Source organism: Microtus ochrogaster, linkage group LG10 (genome assembly GCF_000317375.1).
Source record: "Microtus ochrogaster isolate Prairie Vole_2 linkage group LG10, MicOch1.0, whole genome shotgun sequence".
NCBI classification, from domain to species: Eukaryota; Metazoa; Chordata; class Mammalia; order Rodentia; family Cricetidae; genus Microtus; species Microtus ochrogaster.
In genome coordinates, this window is record NC_022035.1 from 8,812,659 (window position 1) to 8,834,246 (window position 21,588).

Below are 21,588 nucleotides of genomic sequence, written 5' to 3' on the forward strand. Positions count from 1 at the left end.
GGTGAGATTCAAAATTCTAAGTCAAATTCTAAATTGCTTCCCAGCCTTCAAATTTGTTAGTGGAACACACCAAGGAGCAAAAGTTTTGCCAGGCAGCGGTGGCACACACCTTTTAATCCCAGCACATAGGAGGCTGAGGCAGGTGTTATCTCTGAGTTTGAGACCAGCTGATGCTAGGCTACACAGAGAAACAATGTCTCAAAAACAGTAAAAGAAAGCCTTTCAGTTTACAAGTAACAGACAAATAATATTAGAAAATTTAAATTTTTTAATAAATGTGCTTTGTTCACAAAATGTGAGAAAATACAACAAACACAGACGTACATTTTTAGGTATACTACCTCCAACCACTTTGCAACTATGATAAAACCACATAATCTGTTCACAATCCTGATGAGCCCAACCAACAACACGATAGTCATGTTTTTGAAATACTGAATTATTTTTGAAAAATTGCTGTGAATGTAATGGGAAGGTCCTTAAATGATTTATATCAAAATGAAACCATTTTTAGCGTACCCATATAATATTGAAAGGACCTATCAACTTCACCGGTCATTACTTATATAATCTGGCGCCAACCATAGTGACTGCTCATATTTCAGCACTTACACCCTGAACTGGCCTTGTGGAATATGTATTGGTGTAAGTTCAAATTTGAATAAGCTAAGTTTACAGTAACAGATGATATAAAATCAAACATATTTATACTAAGTGGTAGTAGTTCTTATAAAGAGATATCTTTAAGTACTACTTAAAATACATCATGCACACCTTGGGAAAAAGCAGACTCAACATCAGTAAACAATCAAGAAAATTTATAGCACCAACATTTTTGCTGTAACACAAAAGCTGTCTCAAAGGTCATACCTAGATCAACCTTCCAAAGCACTGTTTTATTTACTTTCAAAGCAATTTCATTTGGTGTATTTTTCTTTGCTCTTAGAATTGTAACTAGTAAATAAAACAAACAATAGGTAAGAGGGATGCTATCAAAACATAGTTTTGTTTTATCCTGAAAATAGTGCCTTTTCAATCTTTGTCTTTTCTTTAGAGAAAGCTGTAAGACATCATCCTGTAGTGCCTAAATGAAAAGAAATTATCAACTCTAATAATTATGGAATTGTATGCTATTGAAAAGTAGATGAAAAATTTCAAGTTATTTATGGCATATTTGAACAACCAATGTTTATTGCATTTACACAACCAACTTTTCTAAAATTAGTTATAATCATATTACTTTCATTAATTTAGCATGTGAAACTGAACTTGAAATATTGGGTATACACAATGAACCTATCTTAAAGGGTAAGTTTTTGTATTTCTAAATAAAATTTGACATTCAAAGTTAACTATAACAATTCACAATAAGCACAAAAACATCAGTTTATCAGAGTAAAGAAGTGCAGTTTATGAAATTTAGGATTAATTATTGAAAATGCAAGTTTCCTTTAAAAATACACATACGCACCCACGTGCACGCACACACACACTCACACACACCATTAACCATGAAATCTGAAACTGTTATATTTCAGTGCAAAAACCTCAGTATGAGGTAATTTTAATGTAATAACCACTTGAAAAAAATCCACACAGTGGCACTCTTAAAAATGATAGTTTACATGACAATTGCTGGCTGACAAGACAACGTGGACCATGTTTTAACTCTTTAAACTTGTCTTGTTTGGACATATATTTCTTGTTAGTTATTTGCTTCTGATTCAGAAACACAGAAAGGGATATTTCCCACAGCCAACTAATTGTTTATATAGTCACAGAAAAATTATCTGCTTGGGCTTAGAAAGAAATTAGGATACCAAAAAGTCAAGACCATTCTATGAGATTATCAGTAGAGGGTTAATTTCAAAAACGTTCATGTAATCCCAAACTTGTAGTGCAGCACCGCCTAATGGACAGGTAAGGACCCTATCAGCTGGTCTCAATAGAATATACTCTCTAAGTGCAAACCCTTTCACAAAGGTGGTCTCAGTCAGCATTGAGTATTATATACCACTTCTTGCTTAAACAGAAAATTTTGTAAATGTTCTCTAAATTTTAAAAATAAAAACGAACTTTCACAGGTAAAACAGACTGAACACCAAAGCCTAAATCAGTAAGAAAGTCATAGAAATATTACTCTGGCAATGGTGTTTGCTGTACTGTGTTAATGAAATTAGAATACACTTTGGGCAATCTGTCTTTCAATGTCTAATGTTTCCAAATGAGCTTAATATTAAGAGTTGTCCTCAATTTCAAAAAGTTCAGGAATACTGCATCTTTAGATGAAACAGTAGAAAATGTGTTCTGTAATAGGTAACAATTTAAAGAAAAAGATAAGTGTACCACAAACAACTAAACCAACCTATGTGAGAAATGTTTAACTTGTGACTCATCAAAGTGCAATCTACAGCTTTCTACACATCTTAAGGTTCCTCATGACAATGGTGTAAAGTCAACACTACACTGAAAGGAAAATACATAGTAAATCAGACTTCACATAGCACTAAAGAGAAAAGAGGTACCTTTTTAAATCTTAATGTAAAATGCTAAAGTAACAGTGGTTTCTGCTAAGACAAAGTCACTCTGCATGAAACTTTAAGCTTCCTATATAAGAATAAATTTTGAAATACAGAAGTAGAAAAAAATAGCGAACTCTGTAAACGTTTGCATTTCTCCTATGCAAACCAGGCTTTAAATACCGAGTTCATGTTAGTATTCTGATTAGTGTAAGCAATTAGTTTAGGAGTCTGGAATGAAAGGGCCTTTTGCTTTTATATTAACTTAAAAGTAAGATGGGATCCTCTAGCTCATAGAATGGAATAGAGCTGGCTTGACTTTCTCCAGAATCTGAGTCATAAGGAGCATCAGGGAGCTCTGTGAAACCGTATGCTAATTGTTCATCTTCTATATCTGATCGGACATAGCAGGAAGGGCTAGAATACTCCTCATCTTCTACACTGTTGAAATCTTGAGGAATATATAACATCCCTGGATAGTTCCTACTAACCAAGTCACTTGTGGTCTTAAGGGAGGTTTTCCTAAAAGCCATGAGATGCATATGAGAAAATTTTGAATACTTGAAGCGCTTAAAGCCCAGGGATTCTATAGCAATCTTCCAGCTTTTCATCATCATAGCATGCCGGTTCTGATGGGAGGAATCGGGGGTGATGATGAGCAATAAGCCATTCAGCACTAACAGCTCATGGGCTTTCTTGCAGCAAATCCATCGCTGGTAGGGTGATGGAAAATAGGAAAGGAGGAGAGAGAAAACAACCACATGAAACAGTTCTCCAGGAAGAGAATCAATAGGATTTTTCAGCTGCTTCAGGAAAGCATCTATAGCATCTTGTGCAAGCTGGAGTGGCTGTTGAAGCTGCAGGTTCAGGAAGTCACACTTATAGACACTCTGTAGAAATAAAAACAACAACAAAGGCATATTAAGAATTTCAAAGGGGCTGGAGAGATGGCTCAGTAGTTAAGAGCATTGCCTGCTCTTCCAAAGGTCCTGAGTTCAATTTCCGGCAACCACATGGTGGCTCACAACCATCTGTACTGAGGTCTGGTGCCCTCTTCTGGCCTGCAGACATACACACAGACAGAATATTGTACACATAATAAATAAATATTTAAAAAAAAAAGAAAAAGAAAAAAAAAGAATTTCAAAGAGTGCCTTATGAATGCCTGTAATTTCAGGCAGTACTCAGGACTTCAAACGTTGGAATCAGCCTTGGTGACATAATTAGATCTTGTCTTAGAAAGGAAAAAAACAAAACAATTTCAAGAATATGTCCATTATAAGTTTCACACCACAATATTTAACATCTCACAGCCTTTCAACAGAATTTAGTAATGACTACCTTTCTCTTCTAGCTCTACACAGATTTTCCTTTCTTTTTAGTATTTTCTATTTTTTTGAGACAGGGTATCCTGTGGTCCAGGGTAGCCTCAAACTTCAAAGTCAAGGCAAACTTGGGAGTCCTGAACTTATCTCCTCCTTTCAAGTGCCGTGTTTGGATGTGTGCACTACCATACCCTGTTCTCAACCCATTTTAAAAATTCTGAGTAATTAAGTGCCACTAATTTCTAAACACTCGAAATTATGAAGAATTTAAATCATCTACTTAAAACTGATGCTTATTTAGAATTTAATTTGGATAAGAACATACAGGAATGATTCATTTCTAATGTAAGCCACATTTATATTCAATTTATTATCACCAGTTAGCCAATAAGCAAAAAACAAAAACAAAACAACTCCCCCCAAAGCACAAAACAAAACAAAATTAAAAAAAAAACTTTTAAGGAGATTATTAGAGCTAGTAAATATTAAACAGTTTGTAAATGAAATGCCTGTCAAAGAGCGTGTGCAAAAATAAAGGCCTGCAAACCAGCTACTGGAACTCACATCTTAGATGGGAGGAGAGAAGGAGTCGCCGGAAACAAAAGCTAACCATGTTACTGGACTGATGGGGGATGGGCTCCCAGGTGAATGAATGGACTACTGGGAGGTGAAGCTTAATTAAAGGCAATGGATGCTTTCTCTGTCTCCATTGCTATCTCTGCATCTGAGGATTGCCTGCCTTGCCTCAGGCTCAGAATGAATGAGCTAGCTTACTGCAACCTCTGACATCCTGAGACAAAAATAACTTTCCCTCCTAAATCTGACTTTGTCAAGTACTTTGTCACAATGACACAAAAGTAACTGGCAGATTTGAAGGCACGGAATAATGCTAACACTCTTCAAAGATCAGTAAAAACTCTTAAAAAGTTAATTCCTGCCTTGAAGCAAATTGCACATTGAATTTAATTAACGCCATCAAATGACTAAGGAAAATAGAACACACAAAGATATAAATATGTTTTATTTGCCTGAACACTAAAATGCTACAAATACAGAATAGGAAAGAACTACGGGGTTTGGGAGATGACTCCATAGGTAAAAAGCACTTGCAATGAAATCTTGCTGACCTGAATCTGAGCCCCTAGAACTCACATAGAAAGCAATGCACACACCTGGAATCTCAGTACCGTAAAGTAAGATGGGAGGTAACTCTGTGTAGATGTGTTCCACGGCAGACAACTATGGACCCTAAGCAGTACACTTATCTTTGTTGTTGTTTTACTTTTGGGAACAAAGACATTACAAAGACATCTTTGTAACCTACAGATTTTTAGATCACAGTGATTTTACTATAGTATGCCAAATCCTGGGAACAAAACGAATAAATATAATACGTTAATATTAGTTAGCTAAATGCTAAAAATTTTCAGAATATGTATTTAGTTTTGAATAGAAACAATTGACTAGTTCCAGACAGGAAAGTATATGTTAGCTTTTTTTAAAGAATGTAAAGATAGTGGTTTTTCCTTTTTAAAGACACATGTAAAAAGAAAAAAAAATCAGGTCTTTAAAATTCACATACCTCTACAGCAGGTACAATATCTATCCCAACAGTTAGAAATTCTTCAAACTTCAAAAATGGATTAAAGCAGCTGCCAACATCAAGTAATCTGATCTTTTCTGAGGCTTGAAGCAACCTAAAAACAGACACATGTTTAAAAAGCAAACTGAAAATAACACAGGTAAAAATTTACCTACAAGAATAAATATTAGCGTATAGATTATCAGCTCTTGTCCTAGGCTTGAAGAAATGCTGTTAATGTTAGTAACATCTATGCACTCTAGGGTAAAACAGAAATAATCTTAAATTAAAAATAGTTTTCAAGGCAGGGCGGTGGTGGCGCACGCCTTTAATCCCAGCACTCGGGAGGCAGAGGCAGGCGGATCTCTGTGAGTTCGAGGCCAGCCTGGTCTACAAGAGCTAGTTCCAGCACAGGAACCAAAAAGCTACGGAGAAACACTGTCTCGAAAATCAAAAAAAAAAAAAAAAAATAGTTTTCAAAGTGGCTGTAAAACGTGAGCTCCTGTTTTCTATTTCCTGAGCTGTGTCTAGTATCTGGCATGCAGTGGACTCCGGCAGCTATTTGAGCACTACTTAAGCTTCTGTAGTATTTCCTGGCATGAAGACAGGCTCTGAAAACACTACTCTCACAGAAAAAGCATAAAACATACACACAAAAACAAATGACAACTTATTATTGTGAAAATAATTTTTCACTAGAAAAAGACTCCAAAAGTATCTTAAATCCATACAACACATTTTGAGAACTATTGTTGTACAAGACAAAATAAAATCAATTTAATTCTCAATAGTCAATAGAATCATATCTTTGGATTTAACTTTATCTCAATGACTTAAACGAACCAAAGGAATATAATGAAACAGAATTCTTATATCAGGGAAACTTCTTTATTGTACACAAGCATTCCTCATTTCCAAAAATAGCAGAAAATGAATAGCAAATGTAATCATAATGAAGTTCAGTATGGCTCTAGGCAGTAGACAATGGCCTTTATTTGTTCCAACCCTATAGTCTAAATAAAAACAATAATTAAAATAGTACAGTTTTTTCAACTTTGAACATATGCCATGTCAACTAACATTTCAATAATTTTCCCTACAAAGTTTATGAGTACACATTGGAAAAATAAAAGAAAGAGAACATAAATAATTGTGTAAGGACAGAATGTTGGTACTTTTTGAAGGCTAAAGTGTAGAGACTTGTCTAGCTTTTTCTAGCATTGACATTAGAGGGGTTCAGATTACATATCTAAAAGTGATGTTGTAGAGAAGAAATTTAATAAGGGGGTTATGTATTCAGCATATTTACTAATTCCTTTTGCTGATCTACTGGTGCAAATTTTAAATTAGTAATATCTTATTATATGTCAGTAAGTTACTTATGAAAGCTATATATTTAATGAAGCATGCCTAAGTTTTTTCTTTGCATGTTAAAAGACTGTATTATAAAGGGCATTCAAAAATTTTCCCACTAATGCCAAGTTATGAGGCAGTGTGGGAAGGCAGTATCAAAACTTCAATTCACCTATGAAAATTGATCAAATACCAGTCTAGATATCATGAAGGTATTTCTTAAAGATAAAATTAATATTTATATCAGAAGTCTGAACAAAGCTGACTGTCCTCTACAAATGGGGAAGTTGCATCCAATCAGTTGAAAGCTTTGAGAAAAAGAACAGGCATGGCCAGCTGACCTGAGCTGGTGGAAACTCACTAACTCTGGAGTCTCCAGACTGACAATGGGGGAACCTTCATAGGCCCAAACTAGGCCCTCTGAATATGGGTGACAGCTGTGTCACTGGGTCAGTCTGTAAGGCCACTGGCAGTGGGACCAAGATTTATTTGTTGTGCTTGAGTGGCTTTTTGGAGCCTATTCTCTTTGAAGGGATGCCTTGTTCAGTCTAGATATAGGCAGGAAGGTCTTGGTCCTGTCTCAAAGAGATGCACCAAACTTTGCTAACTCCCCATGGGAAACTTTACTGTCTCTGAGGAGCAGACGAGGAAGGGTGCAGTAGGTGCAAGGTGGGGAGAGCAGGAAGAGGGGAGGGAGAGGGAACTGGGATTGATATGTAAAATAAGAAAAGATTGTTTTTTTAAAAAAATAAATAATGGAGAGAGAGAGATTTGCCTAAGGAAAAATGAATTTTGCCTCCAGACTGATTCCAGACTGCAGCACCTCCAGTACTTCCTATTCCCAGGGTTCACAACATACTAGGCCTGCATTACAGACTGCAAACCAGGCAAACCCTATAGCCATGGGGGCCAATTTCTTCACAATTCTTCTCACTGTGTGTATATATGCATATTCCATTGATCTTTTTTAAAGAAACCCTGACTAAAATGCAATACCAACATAGTCTCTGTATGTGACAGTTCAACTTGTCTGTTACCTTGGGATTCCAAAGAGACAAAGGGGAATTCAAAGCACAGAGGAATGATTGGGGAAGCCCACTGTTAGTTTCCTTGCAGTATACTATAATGTGTTGTTTCCTTGCCCCAAAAGTAAGTCGGAAGAATGACTTAATGAACACAATTTCTTAAAAGGAGGCATAGTCATTAGGAATACTAGTAATTTTCATGGATGCATAGATCGGTCATTACCACTAATATGTCTATACTTTATTTCATTTCTCTTAATACAGTTGGTCTCCTTTTATCCTGCCATATTTTAAAATTGATACACCTGAATTTCTGTCTTAAGGTTTCTAATATGCTAAACACAAAAATATTTTTCTTTGAGGCTGAATGTAGCTCACTTGTTTAGCATGCCCAATGACTAGGGTTTGGTTTGCAGAAAGAAGGAAAAGAAGTGTTTTCAATTTTAGTTTCAAAGCAATTACTTCAATTGATCTTGTTTTCCCTCTGGTGGTTAAATGTAAGTCTAGAAAAAGTATACCTACTATCATATAACTAGGGAAAGGAGCTAAATCATAGATACTGATATTGATCATCATTTTTTAAAAAAATACAGACCTTTTTTAAAGGAGAGCATTTTGAGTAATTTATTCTTAAACATTTTAATCTAGCAATGTTTTTGGAGTTCCATCTTACTCTTCCAGTATTTCACTTCACTGAATGGTACACAGACTGAAAGGTATTCTAGGGTAACATGAAAATTAAGGGAAAAGAGCATTAATTTTTTCTGATTCTAGCCTCACCTGGTCTCCATGTTATAAAGTCAGACTTAACACAGTCATGAGACTGACATAACTGGGGACTGCAGTATACTTTATTTCAAAATTTCTTCTAACAGAGAATCTATTCACTGAATTACTGAGTTTCTTTATACATACGGGAACTATGATAGACTTTGTTAGGCACAGCAGAATATCACACCACTTCTAACATCTCTGCTTCTAATGTCTAATACAGTGGTTACTTAGGAAGCCTACAATGGCCCTGGGTTAGGCACTAAGTTCACTAAGTCTCTCTTACCTTTGCAGCTCCTATGACGCTCTATGAAAAGTTTGGCATTACATAACAGTTCTCTTGTAGTTGAGAGAGTGGATAAACTTAGAATACTATGAATTATTTGAAAAAGAGACTTTCCCACATTTTCAGAACTGCTATTACATTTGTATGACTTGAACCTATAGCTAATCCATAATAGAACAGAAATTTTTGAAGACAGGTTTTTCCTATTGAGTGTTTTTAAGGCAAATAATATTATTTAGAAGTTTTGAAATTGAGGAAGACAATTCATCCTGAAAGACTCAATATTGTGACCACTATAATTGATGGCTGAAATAAAAAATGTATATAAGTAACAAATTTTTGTTGAAGTCCAAAAGTCATTTCTCTATAGAACTGACAGAAAAATCCAGAACTCTTTATAGTTTGTGTATTTCTACAAACACTTCACCTAAAGGTTCACATTTAATTTTGGTTAAGTTAATAATAACACTCCTAAGTTTAAAACATGGCATTTTCCAGAAATAACCATTCTCAAATCTTTATTTTATTCACTTATGCCCATGTTTATTCTCAGTTATTTAAATATTAGTGGATATTTATATGTTATCCACTATAACATAGTTTTTTTCAAAGATACAACAATAAGATAGTCACTATCCTTCAATTACACAGCAGGAACATAACTTATGGAATTGTTATATAAGCACACTGCTTTCTGAATAATTTTCACAAGCCCTTCTATACAAAGAGTCAAACTGATTGCAGATGAGAATTATAAATAATAAATGCATGAGGACTATCATCCCCCAAATCATAAAGGATATTCTTGAAATTAAATGTATATATTCTTCTAGAAATATATCCTTATATACTTCCATACAGTTACTCAATCCTGAGAAATAGGCCATTATTTTTATAAGAAAAAATTGAATGCAGAACGTATTATAAAACTTGGTCAGGGAAAAATCTCACAATTCTGTGAAACACCATGGCTGATGATGCCTGCTTTGACTTTGGCAAGTCCACAATCAGGTAGGGAGTCTTCATCAGCTAAGTAAAACACTGGGAAGCCACTGGGAAGGGAGAGGAAGGCTCTCCAGTAGCTTGGTAAAGCAAACAAGGGCAGATGGAGGGCGGAAAGCGCCAAGGGGATGTTAACAATGTGCAGTGTCAGCTCCTACTGCAGCACTTTACACAGGGGCAGCTATCTCATAAGTTCATTGTAGAAGGCTTAGACCCCAAAACGTATGAGTCATTGGCTAAAATTGGGTTATACACTACAGGTCTGATTCTGTATGAACCTGAATACTAGATCTCACAAGGATTTAAAAATTATCAAATGATCTCTTTTCAAGTGATCTCTTTCTAACACACGCACACACACACGTTAGTAGAAATTTTTGTATGTATGTATGTATGCTTTCCTTACTTGATTTTCCCTTCTTTTCAAACTTCTTCCAAATAATGTGAACACTGTATTTTTTCAAAACAGTAAGGCTGCAAGCAAAGCTGGGATCTTATTCGATTTAAAATTTTGAAGACTGGAGTTTCTAAAGACAGAGTCTCATAACTGGACAAAGTGAGAGACCCTAGAAAACTCAGTCCTAAATGGGATGTCCTCATCTATTCCTTCCCCTCAGGGCTCAGGGATCTCTGCTGAAAATGGTGTAGGAGACAGAAGGGATGACGAACTGTAGGAAACAAGGTCTTCTAGCTGTACCTATCACCAATTGTTAAGTACTTTCTCCAATGAAGTCTCACTGGGTATACAAACAACATTTAAGGAAAGCCCATGCCCAGTGGTAGATGGCTAACAAAAAATGAACTCAATAGCATTTCTGGGGGGATTTTGTGAGTCATAATCAGAAGCATAATGTTGTTACATATAGGGTAACAATTAAATTCTAGGCTATGTTATATGAAAAATAAATCTGATGTCCCACCTGGGTTCTATCTCTAAGCTATCTCATTTGTTGTTTATATAATCCCCCCAAAACAGAAATCTCAAGCACTGCTGTTCCCAACCATTTAGATATTCAACCTGCAATATACTTTTTACTGTGCATTATATCTTTTCAAAATAACATTGCAGAATGGGTGGCTTGTAAATCATGTAATAATACTCCTAAACTTTCATTTTTTCTCTTGACTCAGCAGAAAAGAACTGCATTGAAATTTAAAATGAGTTAATTTTTCTACCAAGTCACCATTCTTACTATCTACAACAAAGAAGAAGTAGCTTTGCTTAGGGTTTTACATTTTTGCAATCAATTACATTTTTGTAGACTTGTCCAACACACACCCCAAAACAAAATACCTCTAACACACTGTTGACACTAGAAAAAAATCAGCTTTGTACCTTGTATTCTTTTTCACAATTCTTGTCCTTTGGCCTGCATTTCATCCTCTGTCATTGCCTAATATTACCCTTTCCTGGTTTCTTTTCTAAATGTTACCTTACACCTACACTTACTAGCTGTTTATGTATAAATGATGATACACGTTGGGGAAAATCTGGTTATTTTCTTTGAATTTGGCTGACCTAGTTTGATATACATTCTCAGTCCACTCATGTTCCAAAAATCTCATAATTTCATTTTTATTTATAGCCAAACAGTATTCCATCTTACGTCCACACATTTTCATTATTGATTCTTCTATTGAGGAATGTCTACATTGTTCTATTTTCTTGCTATAGTAAATATAGGAGAAATAAACATAGATGTGCAAATACTTCTGTGGCAGGATATGGAATACTCTGTGAATATATCTAGGAGTAGAATAGCTGGGTTTTGTGGCAGTTAATTTTAAATAAATTTTTTGACGAATTTCCATAATGACAATCTGCACACCCACCAACAGCGAATAAGGATTCTTTTTTCCCATGTCCCCTCTAACATTGGGGCAGATTATCTGATAATTTTCTATCTGGGATGAGGCAGAACCTCAAAGTAGTTTTCATTATCATCCCCTGACTACTGGGGAGTAGTTCTGAATAAATAAAAATCAGTCATTTTGGATCACCAGGATCCAAAACATAGCTCCAATCTCAAGTACACACAGATGACTCTGGTCAGTCCCAGCGGGACAAGAAAAAAAAACAAAAAAGACAGGAGAGACATGAATGTGGCAAAGACAGTAATAGCAAAGGACAGTACCAACAGGAAGGAGGGAGGAGAGTGGGGTGAAAGCAATCAGAATGTATCAGATACATGCACGAAATTATTAAAGAACAAATTTAATTAATAAAAATCATACAAAGGAAAGTGGTCCTCATGGGAAAATAGTAGGTGATGATTAAAATTCTAATGTTATATATCTTACTCTTCAATCAACCTGATTGTGTAACTGACCTGTACATCTGGGCAGGAGTCTGAGGGCTACTCTCTGTCTTACAATTTTGTAAATATGATTAAGTTAACATTAAAGTATTTATTTAGATGGTTCAGAATAGTGACAAATCAGGTCACTGCACATAGAGGTACAAATGACTCAAAAAAATAAAAAAGAAGCCGGGCGGTGGTGGCGTACGCCTTTTTTTTTTTTCTCTTTCTCCAACGTACTTTTTATTTTTTATTTTTTTTTGTTTTTTATTTTTTTAATTTATTTATTTATTGAGGATTTCTGCCTCCTCCCCGCCACCGCCTCCCATTTCCCTCCCCCTCCCCCGATTAAGTCCCTCTCCCTTATCAGCTTGAAGAGCCATCAGGGTTCCCTGACCTGTGGGAAGTCCAAGGACCGCCCACCTCCATCCAGGTTTAGTAAGTTGAGCATCCAAACTGCCCAGGCCCCCCCAAAGCCAGCACGTGCAGTAGGATCAAAAACCCATTGCCCTTGTTCTTGAGTTCTCTGTAGTCCTCATTGTCCGCTATGTTCAGCAAGTCCGGTTTTATCCCATGCTTTTTCAGACTCCGGCCAGCTGGCCTTGGTGAATTCCCGAAAGAACATCCCCATTGTCTCAGAATGTGGGTGTACCCCTCGCGGTCCTGATCCAAGCACTCGGGAGGCAGAGGCAGGCGGATCTCTGTGAGTTCAAGGCCAGCCTGGTCTACAAGAGCTAGTTTCAGGACAGGCACAGAGAAGCTACAGAGAAACCCTGTCTCGAAAAACAAAAACAAAAAAATAAATAAATAAATAAAAATAAAAAAGAAAAAAAGAAAAAGAAAAGAAAAAAGAAAACAACCCTGACTTTTCTTCCACCAGCAGCCATCAACTATCAGTAGCTCTCAGGGAGGAGTGGGCCCTTGTGAGTCTCCCTTCCCACCCATGCTGCAATGCTAACCAGCTTACTCATGTGCTGATCTACAGGCAGCCACAGATACCGTGCATTACTGAGTACAATGGTGCTGTCACATCCAGAGAACATGCACTACAGTCTTTGACCACTGGTTCTTATACTCTTCCGGCTCTATCTGCTGTGACGTTCCCTAAGCCTTGTAGGTAGGGGTGATCTAAGAAGTTTTATTTGGGGCTCAGCACGCCAAAGTCAATTATCTATACTTTGCCCAGTTATGAATCTCTGTGTCAACCACCACCCACTTTAATAAGAAGCTTCTCAAATGATGGACGTGAAGGTCTGTGTTTGTCAACACAAGATAGAGTCATTTAGACAGAATCTCAATTGAGAAAAAAAAAACCCTCATCAAATTTGTCTGTGAAAAAGCCTGGAGGGGACATTTTCTTGATTAATGATTTTTGTGGGTAGGTTCAGCTTCCTAGGGACATTCCATTCCAGGACAGGTGGTCTTGGACATTATAAGAAAGCAAGCTGAACAAGCCATGAGGAGCAAATTAGTAAGCACCACTTTCCCTATGCCCCTGAATCAGTTCTTACCTCCAGGTTCCTACCAGGACTTCATTCAGTGATGGACTGTTATCTTGATAATTTTGCTAGTCTTTCTGATCAGGTATTTACAAACTTCATGAATTAGCATTCAGCAAAGTAAATAAAAACCTTTACATTCAGGTCCAAGTGTACACTTTGTATTAATATTTTTATATATTAATTCAAGGGATTGGCAATTTATTCCAATGTCAAAAGAGAAAACAAAAACATGAAAGCACACAATGTTGGTAGATTTGGGTAAATGGACATTTACTGGACTCAATTCAACAATAATGTGCAAGAGCCTAGAACCATCTACAAGGATCCTACATAGAAAATCATACCATCGTCTCTCACATATAATCTACTTAGTAATAGATAATCATATAGGACATGTTTTTCTTAATATCTAGCAGATTTCAATCAGTAGACTGAGGCACACACAATGTGAAATTTTTATGAAGAATATTATGCAAAAGTGAATGTTTTATTGGCACAGAAAGAGTTTACAAAATTCTTTAAGGGCATAGTGTTTACTGCACAAAAAGTCGTAAGTGCCCTGCAAAAAACCAAGGAAGAAGTGCAATTAAAACGTAGCCATGACTGAGGGACCATTTCCCTTTCTTTTATAATCTTTACAAGCAGAAGATGAGAGTCATCCTGGCCCAGCTTCTAATCTATCAGTGTTTAATCATTCAGCTATGAAGATAGAGGTACAAACCCTAGAAAACTGACTTCAAATAATCAACTAAAAAAGAGGCAACACAGGCATCAGGATACACAAACCACATAACTTGAAGATGAATTCCAATTAAATCTAGAGAAAAGAAAAAGAGACACAAGGAGGAAAGAGAAAGAAGAAAGGAGGGAAGGAGGAAGGAAGGATGGAGAAAGAGACCCTATTCCTTGACCTCCTTCTTAGGAGAAAACCCCAAATGACAAGTTTTGTGGGAGATTAGGGACAATGTCCAATCCCAAACAGAACACTGTAAAACATGCAAAAAAATTATTAAAGTGTGATCCACGCAGAGTGAGTAAAAAGTATGAGATTTTGCAGATAAAAATTTCAAGACAATGAATGTAAAAGGGCCAAATGGGTATGAAGTATGAGGCAACGATTGCTTGATCTCAGGAATTCAACTGAGTTACATAACAAGATCCCACCTCAAAAGCAAAATTTTTAAGGCATTTAGAGAATCAAAAGAAACTATGTTTAAAGAATCAATAAAAAATGTGACAGAAATATATAAAAAAAAATCCTCAAGACTGAAGCTAAAGAACCATACAGAAAATGCAGAGCTAAAGCTTTTCATAGCGACTTGTTTTAATGTAGCTATATAACTCCTTATTTTTATCAACATTTTATTTATTTGGCAGTATTGGGGATTGAACCTATGGCCTCACAGATGCTAGGAAAGTACTCTACCATTAAGCTATAGCCTTAGTCAATAACTTAAAAATATTTTATATATTTCTTGACATCTAAGGTACAAGATGTTTAGTAAGTCATTATAAGCTTTGCAATAATTAAGGTAAAGATGATTTATTCTTTCCTAGTGATGTAATCGATGATGTGTTGATTTCATTTATATAAAATTATTCATAACTAGGTAATACTTTTAACACAGTATTAAGGTCAGAATAACCAAAGATAATTCTATTCTGGCATCAACAGTTCTGAAATTGTTTGAGAATTTAATTTTGCTGTTATCAAATTTCAGCATTTATCAAGAATGTTTCTGTAACTCTCAAACAGTAAGTTATTTGACATCAAATTTATTCTGACAGTAATATGCATACATAATTTTAATACTAATGATTATTTGGACTATAATACTCATGTATAGTTTATATCTATATGCATATGCATACATATATCACCAACAGACACATTTTCAATTCAACAACATGATTATGGTTGGTTAGTATTAATATATTTTATTTGCAATTTCTTAGTAGCTAAATACTTTAAACAGTTTAATTGGTTTTTCACTGCTTTGGTTCTTTGACATAATAGCATTTAATTGTCACAACATATAATTGTCATTATAACATTTAATAAACCACAGTGTTTTCATTTTTGTATGGACAACATATGCTATAGGAACACTAAGTTTTCCTATACTTAATATACTTAACATTATAAATTTTTGTTTCTGAAACTTACATATACCAGAGGAAAAAATACTATGTATTGAGTATTACTCTATTTTATTCTATGTAAGCCACTCTATTGCATTATTCACATCAACACAGCTACCTGGAGAAATGTTGACTGCAACAGATAAAGTATACTTACTCAGTTATAAATTCAGGACTTGTAAAGCTGAGGTTTGTTAAACGACCTTCAAGTTTAGAAGACTCGTGCACGTTTAAGGCTGGAGTGGTCTTAGTGGCGAGTACAGCTCTTTTCTCATCTTTCTCAAGTGCTTTTCTCTTCCCACCATTTTGGAAATACTCTCTGCATATACTAAAAATCAAAATGAAGTTGTATTTTAAAACATTAGATGTGATGAAATAAAACAAACAAACAAACAAGAAAACAAACAAAACCCCCACCATTTGTTATTCAAGGTGGGAAACTTTCAATAAAAAGGTCCCATTTTAAAAGGTCAAATATTACAGTGATGGCTAGTCTTGTTTGTTAACTTGACTACATCTGGACAAGTGGCTGGGTACAACTGTGAGAGATTTTTCTTGATTGGATCATTGAGGTGAGAAGACCCACCCTAAATCCAGACCTCTGAGGTAGGAAGAAGCACCTTAAATCTGGGCCATATCTTCTATTGGCAGCCTATATGAAGGACAGGAAAGAAAGAAGCACTTGTTCTTTGCCTGCTTGCCCCTGGGCTCTCTGGCTCATTCCTTCCTTGGTATTAAATCCTACTGGATTTACAGTAAACTACTCTAATGAATCCTTCCTTCCTTCCTTCCTTCCTAGATAAGACTGATTGATTCAATCAGTTCTGTTCCTCTTGAGAACACTGGTTAATACAATTACAATTTCAAAACATTATTGTATAAAAATGTTAAATAGGGTGGTTCTTAAGCCACTCTCATTAGGTAAGTGACATCTCCATTTGCTATCTGTCCCCCATATATTTGCTATCTATATATGAGCATAGCTCAAACTGCAACCTAAGGTCCCTAACTCTTTCTTTCAAGTGCCACCTTTGCTGGGTGGATGAGCAGTTTTCTTTCTTATCCCATGATTCACCCTACCTGTTGTCATTTCCACACCCACAGCCCTAGTTCCAATCTGCTTGTTGGGCTTTGAGTCTGCTTTGTTCTTTGACTGGTGAGACGTTCTTTAGCTATTCCAACCTTCTTTTTACTCACTGTAATCTCTACACCTACTATTGCAGCTCCAGATTTGTTGTTGGGAGTCACTTTTGCCTGGTCCAGTTAAACAGCTCACCATCAGTTACTACAGTAGCCCAATCTAAGGCAGGCCCAATTCTTACATCAAACACAAAAAGAGTTCTCAGGCCTAAATTATCTTACAAAAACAAAACAACCACAAACAGCAAAGGCAGTCTGTCTTATATCCAACTTATCAGTCCTATAGAAGTATTCTATAGTTAGAAAAATTATAAATTTTATCAAAGAATTAATCTAATTTAAAGAAGAATGAACAAATAGTTCATTGAATTCCAAGAGAATAACAATAAACTCCTGAGTGATATCTAAGAAAATACAAATACACTGCTAAATGAAGATAATTCTGGATTTGAAAATAGAATTCAATAAATAGAACTGTTGAAGAGAACACAAACTGAAATGAAAACAGAATAGAATTGAAAAACTCAATATCTCAATTAGAAAACTCAGGGGAAAGCCTTACATACAAGAAGAAAGAATCAAGCAGAAGATAGACTATCAGTACACAAAGATAGAATAGAGGACTTAGACCAAATAAACAAAGAATATTTTTAAAAAATCTGAAGCACAGGAAAGGAACATGCAAAACAAATGGGACACCAAGAAATGAGAGGGAGAAGTATCGTGGGTTAACAAGAGTGTAGAAGAAAACTTCCCCAGACTAAGGAACGCCATACCCATGCATATAGAAGTGCACAGAGGAGCAAATAGACAAGACTAGAAAAGAAACACCTCATAACATATCATAGTCAAAACACTAAATACATGGAAAAAAGGAAAATGTTGAAAGTTGTAAAACGAAAAAAGTTACATATAAAGGAAAAACCATCAGAATAATAGTTGATTTCTTAGTGGGAACTCTGAAAGCCTTCTGGAGCAAGGTATTCCAAGTTCTAAAATACTATGTCTGTCAACCTAAGCTACTGCAACCAGGAAAACTATTTGCCACAGTTGAAGTAGAAAAAAAAAAAAACTTTCCTTGACCCAAATAGTCTAAAAAACTTCATATCCAACCCAATAATTAAAACACTAAGCAGAATACTGGAAGCAATACTTCTAACAGAAGAGAGTCTAAACACAGCCAAGAGACTCTAGAAATAAACAAAAATGAAACTGTAATTAAAGAACTACAAAGCACAACTAATGATTGCAATCTATACAAACCTTTCTGTAAGAACTTAAACATCCATCATCAAGACATAGGCTAGCTGAATGGATAAGAAACAAAATCCATCTTTTATTTTATACAAGAAACTCAGCTTGAAAAATAGGCACCATCTTAAAATGAAAGGATGGAAAAAAGTATTCCAGGCAAACGGGGTCAGAACAAGCACACATAGTCACCCTAACATGCAACAAAATATACCTCAAACTAAAAGCAATTAAAAGAAACAAAGGGCACTTCACTACAATCAAGATACCAATTAATCAAGAAAATAACACAATACTAAACATAAATTCACCAAACACTGGTGTACCCAATTTCATACAAAGCATACAAATAGAAGTAAAGACACAAATCCCAATTATAGTAAGTGATTTCAACACTTTAATTCATCCAATAGACAGGGTATCTGGACAAAACAAACAAAATGAGAAATCTCAGAATTAAAAATATTATATCAAATGAACCTAAGAGATAACTACAAAATATTTCAACCAAACATCAAAGAATCTACATTCTACTCAGAAGCCCATGAAAACTTCTCTAACATAAACCACATGCTGGGACCCCAAACTAACCTAAAAAATACTGATAATTTCATGCATCCTATCTGACCAGCGTGATGGAGGTGGGTCTTGTATCTTATCTGTTGCTTTCATTGGTCAACTAATAAAGAAAACTGCTTGGCCTGATAGGACAGAAAATTAGGTAGGCAGAGTAGACAGAACAGAATGCTGGGAGAAAGAAGCTGAGTCAGGCAGTTGCCATGATTCTTCCACTCCAGACAGACGCAGGTTAAGATCTTTCCTGGTAAGCCAGCTCATGGTGCTACACAGAATATTAGAAATGGGTTAGATCAATACGTAAGAGCTAGACAATAAGGGGCTGGAACTAATTGGTCAAGCAGTGTTTAAAAGAACACAGTTTCCGTGTAATTATTTCTGGGCATAAGCTAGCTGGCGGCCAGGAGCCAGGCGGCAGGAACGCGGCCTGTAGCTCCTTCAACACCAGTGTGCAAAACTAACTAACTAACTAACTAACTAACTAACTAACTAACTAACTAACTAAAATTGACAATGAATAAAACTTTAGTAAGTGTACAAATTCATGAAGACTAAACAACTCACTACTGAATGAGGATCAAAGGGAAAAAGAATCAAGAAAAAATAATCAAACTATCCTAGAACTAAATCAAAATGAAAAACAACAAAACCTATGGGGCACATTAAAAGCAGCTCTGAAAGAAATATTTATAGCCCTAAGTACCTACATATTACATAGCTAGGAAGAGCACCAATAAATGACTTAATGGTTCAATTCAAAAATTTAGAGAAACGAGAAGAAAACTTAAACCCAGGAGACAACAAGCATTAAGAAAAATCAAAGTAAAAATTAATGAAATATAAACATACAATACAAGGAATTAATATATTTAAGAGCTGATTCTTTGAAGAGATAAACAAGACATATACTCAGCCCAACGAACGCTACCCTTCCCAAAAGAAAAGAAATGATCAGGGAAACATTACAATAGCTCTCTCACACACACGCTGAGAAATTCAGAATGTGACAAGGGAATACTTGAAAAAACCTGTACTCTGTTAAGTTGGAAAATCTAAATGAAATGGATAAATTTCCAAGCTACCAAACTTAAACCAATGACTGGTCAATAGTCTAAACATATCCATAATAACACAGGAAATTCAGTTATAGAGAGTCTTTTGATTAAGAAACACCCAGGCCCAGATGGATTCACAACAGAACTTTACCAGACTTTCAAAGAACCACAACCAATCATTCTTACGTTATTCAAAAGAATAGAAATAGGAGGAACATTCCTAAACTTATTCTATGAGTCAGTATTACTATACTACCCAAACCAGATAAAAAACAACAGCAATGAAACGAAAACAGACAAATGACAGGCCGATACGCCTGAGGAACACAGACACAAGCATTCTGAATGAAATACTGTTAAGCTTAGTACAGAGCAAGTCCAGGAGTAGTTGGACAATACAAAAGGGGCTCTATGTTTGTCTTCTGTGGACTTCTTGTTTCATATTGTTGTTATTTTTTGGTCTTACTAGCTTTTTATTTGTTTTCATTTTCATTTTTTGTTTACTGTTTGTTTGGGATTTTTGGAGGGGTGGGGAAGGGAGAAGTTGAGGGAAGGGAAATAATATAATGAAAATATACAGTATCAAAATATATTTTAAATGAAAAGCAAAGATGATCATCCACGAAGATCAAGTTGGTTTTATCAAGAAAATGCTGGATGGTTCAACATACTTAATTATATATCAATAAATATAATAAATGATATAAGAGGGCTTAAAGACAAAAACCCGCAATCATCTCAATAGACGCAGAAAAAGCATTTGACAAAATCCAAAGTATTTTCATGATAAATGTCCTAGAGTAGGACTGGAAGGAACACAACTCAACAGTAACAAAGGTTCAGGGTGACAAACCCACAGTTAGGACTGTAAAATACCTTTTGTTCAAACAATATTGGAGGCATGAGCTAGAGCAATATAGCAAGAGATGGAAATTAAAGGAATACTAATGGGGGAAAAAGAAGCCAATTATCCGTATTTGTAGACAATATGGTATCATACACCAGTAATAGTGGCTACTCTTGGTTGTCAACTTGACTACATCAGGAATCAACTAAAACCCAAGTGGGAGGGCACACCTGTGAGGGGTTTTCCTTAATTAAATCATTCTGAAGAGATAAACCTACTTTTAAAAGACTCCCAGTGTTCAAAGGTTAGTAGAATTAATATTGTGAAAATGGCTATAACCAAAAGCAATTACAGATTCAATGAAATCCCAATAAAAGGAACCACAACATCCCACATAAAACCAGAAAAGATTGCATAGCCAAAGCAACCCTAAGCAGAAAAAAACAATATTGGAGGGATCACCATCCTAGATCCCAAAATATATTACAGAGTCACAGTAGTAGCAGTAATAATAATAATAATAATAATAATAATAATAATAATAATAATACCACCACTATGGTACTGGCACAAAAACCAACATGGAATAAAAGCCAAATGGAATGAAACAGATAATTTAAACACGAGTACCCATAACTATAGCCATCTGGTAGTAGACAAAAGAGGCCAAAAACCATATCCTGGAGAAAAGATGGCATCTTTTGTTAAATATTAAAAACGCGTACAGGCCAAGCCTGGTCTCTGGATCTTTGGGTACAAGGAGTCATTTCCCAATAGTTATCTTCTGATCTCCCATTCTCACAAATATAAATAAAATAGCCAGGCGGCGGTGGCACACGCCTTTAATCCCAGCACTCGGGAGGCAGAGGCAGGCAGATCTCTGTGAGTTCGAGACCAGCCTGGTCTACAAGA

At 35.6% G+C, this 21,588-nt stretch overlaps 1 protein-coding gene across 1 annotated transcript in view; it reads right to left on the minus strand.

Moving 5' to 3' along the window:
• Window positions 1–259: 259 nt before the first annotated feature.
• The window catches only part of Bmt2 (base methyltransferase of 25S rRNA 2 homolog), a 50,649-nt gene continuing 29,320 nt past the window's right edge, over window positions 260–21,588 (minus strand). Inside the window, exons 3-5 of the mRNA XM_005363726.2 lie at window positions 15,965–16,135; window positions 5,427–5,541; window positions 260–3,409 (exon numbers count right to left, since the gene is read on the minus strand). Of these exons, the coding sequence (XP_005363783.1) occupies window positions 2,780–3,409; window positions 5,427–5,541; window positions 15,965–16,135 (916 nt within the window). The 3' untranslated portion in view covers window positions 260–2,779. The remainder of the gene's footprint in view (window positions 3,410–5,426; window positions 5,542–15,964; window positions 16,136–21,588) is intronic.